General features: G+C 34.7%; 1 protein-coding gene across 1 annotated transcript; it reads right to left on the bottom strand.

Moving 5' to 3' along the window:
* Window positions 1-1012: 1012 nt before the first annotated feature.
* On the bottom strand, window positions 1013-2963 carry LOC125052298 (polyglutamine-binding protein 1). The gene has a single exon (XM_047653051.1). The coding sequence runs from the start codon at window positions 2740-2742 to the stop codon at window positions 1912-1914; it is 831 nt and encodes a 276-aa protein (XP_047509007.1). The 5' UTR covers window positions 2743-2963; the 3' UTR covers window positions 1013-1911.
* Between the last annotated feature and the right edge of the window lie 2811 nt (window positions 2964-5774).

The following is a 5774-nucleotide window of genomic DNA, read 5'->3' as shown; positions in this document are numbered from 1 at the left end:
ATAAAAAAAAAATTATTTAGAAAATTTGTTTAAAATAAACGAGAGATCTTAAAAGTAAGGTAAAACTGCTGTTTTGATCGGCTTGTCATGAGCATTGACGCACCTAGTCAACTTTAGAAATAGGAAATATGTTCACTTTTTTACTTATAACTTTTTGAATTTTGGATTTATGATAAAAAGTTACATAGACATAATTGTAGGCACAGCGATTTGCTACAAAATGTGTCTTTACAAGTTTTATGTACGATGGATAGTTTAGAAGATATAGCCAAAAACGTGGTTTTTGGACCCCTTTTTCCAAGATGGCGGCCGGGGGACAAGCACGCCAACCCCACAAACTTGAGGTTAAGCTTGTATTGACCCCCCCCTACAGGTCCCATAAATAAAATTGCGTCCTCTAACAAATGTTAAGTTTGGCCCTCAAATTGTAACATTTCAATGGACTAATAGGCAAGTAGGTGATCAGCCTCCAGTGCCTGACACGTCACGCCATCGACTTTTTGGGTCTAAGATGTGTCGGTTTCCTCACGATGTTTTCCTTCACCGTTCGAGCAAATGTTAAATGCGCACATAGAAAGAACGTCCATTGGTGCGCAGCCGTGGATCGAACCTACGACCTCAGGTATGAGAGTCGCACGCTGAAGCCACTAGGCCAACACTGCTCGTGTATTATAAACAGGTATAAATAAGTTTCCACATACGTTATTCATCACAAGTATTTGTATAGTTCAATGAAATAAGAATATTTTGGAGGATGTTGAGAGAGAGGAGGATTCAATCAAGTACGCATTTCGCTTTGCAACACAAGCCACAAATTAAAGTGAGTGAATACGCTGTGACTACCACAGCTTGTTGTATGTATATGAAATTTGGTTAACTAATTAATTTTATCACTATCATAATTATGAGGTTGAAATATTAATTTTTATCATTCTTTTAATAAATTTGTGTTAATTAATTTGAAAATGTGTCATTATTTTCAAAATATGTAATTATTCTAATAATAAGCTACTAACTATTTTATTTTTTTATTTTTCTCACAAAAACTTAAACTTAGAACATAGGCAAGTGACAGTTATATTCTCACTTCTGTTAATGGAAAAAGCAAGTCTGTGTGAGACTGATGCCTGACAAAGGTAAGAACTAAGAGTACCTGTGTTACAGGTCATCAGGCCTCCACTACTTCGGATTGACAGAAGATACAATACAATACATTACAATATATGCTATATAGAGGAAACCAGATGGGGTATGTGTGTATGTGTAAATTATGTGTATGTGTGTGTGTCTGTGTATGTTTTATATTTTATTACTTAAGTGTTAGTCTATTAAAGCTAAAACTATTATACTAAAAATCAACTCTAAACTCAACTATTTAATTATTGTCAGCATTTTTTCTGTTTCCTCATAGTTGAGGTCCAATAGCCACAGTGCAACCGTCCTCTTGCACTCATGTTTAGTTAGGGGATATGTGGAAACGGAACGGAACTAACTACTCGGTAAAGAGTAATGAGTTGCTCAAAGAACAACAAAAACCTTGCTGTAATAACTTAACACATTCATTTGAAACAATTTGCTAATTCATCAAGATTTATAACTTGATGAAAGACTTTTACCAATTTTAGCAGTTTCATTGTACTCTCCTGGATGCTGAAAAACATGTACAAAGAAACTGTTACTATTAATTTCTCTATACTGTATGTTGCATTTAATAACAATATTAAATTCTGCATACTTTGTGGCTATAAGATATTAATAAGAAAGATTGTTTTTTTTGTAAATAAAATATATCAATGACTTCTTGTTTTATTTTACATTGTGCAAACATAAAAATTTATATTTTTAGTTATTAAGTGTAGGTAACCACAACTACATACATTATATATTAACAGTTTATGAAATTTAAATTCTTTAATTGTAAGTTGGGGAAGGTAAACTTTTTTGAGCATTTGCAGCAAGTATAGCACCAGGTGCTGGATAGGGCCTCATTTGATATAAGCAACCAGAAGCTGTGGTGTCGACTCCGGTCTTAGCATGAGCATCCAATCCAGCAGTCCAGTTTCCACGGGGGATGTCAGAGTAAGCCGCAGGATCCATTGGATCCAAATCGTTATCTTTAACTCTATGTTTTTTCTTATCTCTATGATGAACAATATTGCGCTCCTGTTCTTTTCTATTAATCTTTCTTTCCTTTTTGAGTTTTTGGGGCACTTCTTGATCTGACGTGTCACTGCTGTCGTCACTTTCATCACCTTCTTTCAACAATCTTTCTTCTCTTAAATGGGCTGCACTCTCACTAGGAAAAGCTCGAGGATGAGAAGGTGGTAACCATGACACCAAATTATTATGTAAATTCCAGAAATAGTAATATCCTGTTCCTTCATCATAAATTTCCTCCCATCCTACTGGCAGAGGCCACAGTTCTAAGAGTTTACGCTTGTTTTCTAAATAATTTTCACTTGGCGTAACTTTACCTTGTTTCCAGGTTTTAACACAGAACTTTGAACATTCATGGTAAATATTACTCTTATTGGGACAACCTTTGTGCCCTTTAATTGGATCAACGTTAACTCCTTCAATGCCTTCCCAGTAGTTTTCTTTTAGCGTTGACTCTTCCGGTCTGTTATCATAATCTTCGGCTATGATCTCTTCACTAGCATGTATTGTGTGTTGATCAGTCTTATTTGCACTTAAAATTCCACGCTTAGCGAGACGAGCTGCTAAAGCGGGTGGCAACGGCATTTTGATTAACCGTTTAAAGTCTAAACACAGGTTTTCTAAATCACCAGGTGTTTTATTATTGTTCAGTATTTCTAACTTATTCGTGTGACCCACTAACGTGAACAATTAGAATTTGTAAACGTGAAGAATTTGTAATTTCAATTTGTACGTTTTGTAAGAGTATGGGAATTAGGAATCGAGCAGGGATGAGGGAATGCACATTGCACAGTTGCCAGTGTGACCAGATTTTAATTGACGAATCTACTGCTTGTGGAGGTTAAAAACTACTGAATTCTACCGAAAGGAATGAGTAAATCTATTATACTTTTTTGCTGTTGTGTTACAACGTAAAACATGAATGTTTTCTTGATAAAACGATAGAATAATAAAAATAAGAATTTAATTTAAAAGAAACCAAGTTTTTTTTTTTTAATTAAATTCTTAATAAAAATATAATTAAACAAAAATGTATAAAATGATACTTAAAGTAAAGATTTTTCGTCTTTATGTTGGGTAACATTGTCATAAAGCAATTTTGAGTCCATTAACTTGAACATACTTCTGTCAGATCTATTGACTGCAGCGGAGTAGTTTTTATATAATTTATCTTCATAAAGCAACTCAAAATGGAACTCATCATATTTTGTATGTCAGTTTCAATTTTATGAATAAGGGTCTGATCACTTTGAAAAATAACGTAAAATTTTGTAGATTTACATAACCAACTTTAAATAAGGGATCTTGCTACTATTCATTGCGATATCCTTGTGTATAGGTATTTATGTTTCATTTTAAACTCGATTATTTAAATTCTCAATAAAGGAATTCCCACATCACACTCTATGCTCACGGCACGAATGGTAACGAAAAGAATGAACATTAAATAGTTATAATCCAATCGATGAAAGAGGAATACCTCGCTTTTATTCGATATACCAAAAAAAAGTACTAGAATAACTGAAAAGCGTGAATTCTACTCAAATATACCAAATAATTTTTACATACTAAATTCTGTTGACAGTACCTCAAAATCTACCAAAAAAGTAGAAATCTACTAAATCTGGTCACACTGACAGTTGCACACATTGTTTGACTAATTAACATTTATGATTTTACTGCCAACTGCCAAGTGTCAATTGCGCCAACTGCCGTCTGCCACCAAGCATAGAATAAAAAAAAAAAGAAAAAAAAAGAATGCATTATATAATATAGGATAAAGATTCAAGACTCGACAATGTAGAGCACTAGCGCTACCTGGATATCGTTGTACTAACTAATATACTACCAAAACGTATACGATCGCCCTTTTTCGTGTTTAGATTGTTAGATTTATACATTAAGTAATAAGTATAACATATTTTTTTCTTAGTATATGAATATGCAGAAATATAATAATGGAAGTAAATGAAATTAATACAATACTATTTATTACTTTTTATTGTTTTTAGGGTCATGCATATTTGACTAAAATTAGTCTAAATTAGTTTTTGCACATGAGGTTTGACATCAACAATTTTGATATGAGGGTTTTAGGCTAAAACCCTAAACCCTAAAACTAAAACAGCTAAAACTTTTAGCTGACACAATTTAACTCCAAATTGTAATTGGGAGCGGCCTCTATTCCTAGGTCTACCCTTGCAATGGTGGGAAAATTATAACTACCTAAGATCAAGAACAAACTAAGTTAAATCACTTGATGTGTGTGAATGAGACAGCTCACAAAGAACACGTTTAACGATTTTTCTTGAGATATATTATTATAATTACTATTGCTATAGCACATATTTAAAAACCGCAGTCATAACTTTGTCATTAATAAAAACAATGAAAAACGTAGTCATTTTTTGCTAACGAAAAATATTTACTGGTTAGGTAGGGGTAATGTCTCAACATAAATACTTAACCTATGTTTGCTACCGGAACCCTTCATTTATTTATTTATTAACAGCTCAATGGCCAAACTTAGACTAAAAACAATAAAATACAATTAAGATTTACAAAATTTACAGTACAGGGTAGCATTACCCTCTTATCCCCTCCAGGTACACTCTGAAAGCACAGTATACCACCCCCATAAGCTTCCCAAACAGGTCGCTCTCCGGTGAAGAGTCGAGAAACCCATTAAGCAGTGAGAGTAACCGGGGAATGGGCGCTTTTTGTCGCTGGACAGTGCGAGCCGAACACACAGCGAAAAGGTTATGTTTCCGGCAGCGGCAATATTTGTCCGGAACGTATAGCCTCATGATCTCTCCCAGCAAGTATGCGCTTTCCGTTTCATTCTTAATTACACTCAAACCAAACCTGACCACCGAAAAATCCCTACGAAGCTCTAATGAATTATACCCTAACACCCCCATCAAGAACTTAGTAGGGTAGAGGAAAGGAAAGAAATTGTATCTTCTTTTATACAGATTTCTCAGGAACTTCTTTTGAACTCGTTCAATCATATCCCCATAATACCTTTCATAAGGGGACCATATGACGCAGCTGGTTTCAAGAATGGGCCTTACTAATGATGAATATAGCACCCTAGTGGCAGTGTCCGTCAGACCAACCGAATTTCGCAGGACAAACCCTAATCTCCTAAAAGCAGCATCCGTAATCGTCCGAATATGCTCCGCAAATGAAAGATCGGGTACAAACAGGACACCCAAGTCGCGGACTCTGTCTACGCGCCTAATAACTTTCGATCCTATGCTATAGTCGCAGAGTATTTTATTCGGAGAGGCACTAAAGGTCATCACTTCACATTTGTCATAGTTGAATTGGAGTTTATTTAATTCACTCCAATGCAGCAGTTCATCCAAATCAAGTTGCATACACAGACGATCATTGTCAGTCTCAACTATTTTAAAGACCTTAACGTCGTCAGCAAATAATAGTATTTTGGAATATTTGATAACGCTTGGAAGGTCGTTAATCATTATTAAAAATAGCAACGGTCCCAGGTTTGAACCCTGGCTAATACCAGAAATTGTTGGATAAGGCTGCGAGATATATTGTCCATATTTAACATATTGGTTACGATTTGATAGGTAACTAGAGAAAAACTT

Source organism: Pieris napi, chromosome 1 (genome assembly GCF_905475465.1).
Source record: "Pieris napi chromosome 1, ilPieNapi1.2, whole genome shotgun sequence".
Taxonomy (NCBI): Eukaryota; Metazoa; Arthropoda; class Insecta; order Lepidoptera; family Pieridae; genus Pieris; species Pieris napi.
The sequence above is the reverse complement of the archived record's forward strand: the minus strand, read 5'-3'. Positions and strand labels throughout refer to the sequence as shown.

What these genes read in the sequence shown, in the direction of transcription:
- LOC125052298 (XM_047653051.1), bottom strand. Translation starts at nt 2,742, where the DNA reads ATGCCGTTGCCACCCGCTTTAGCAGCTCGTCTCGCTAAGCGTGGAATT.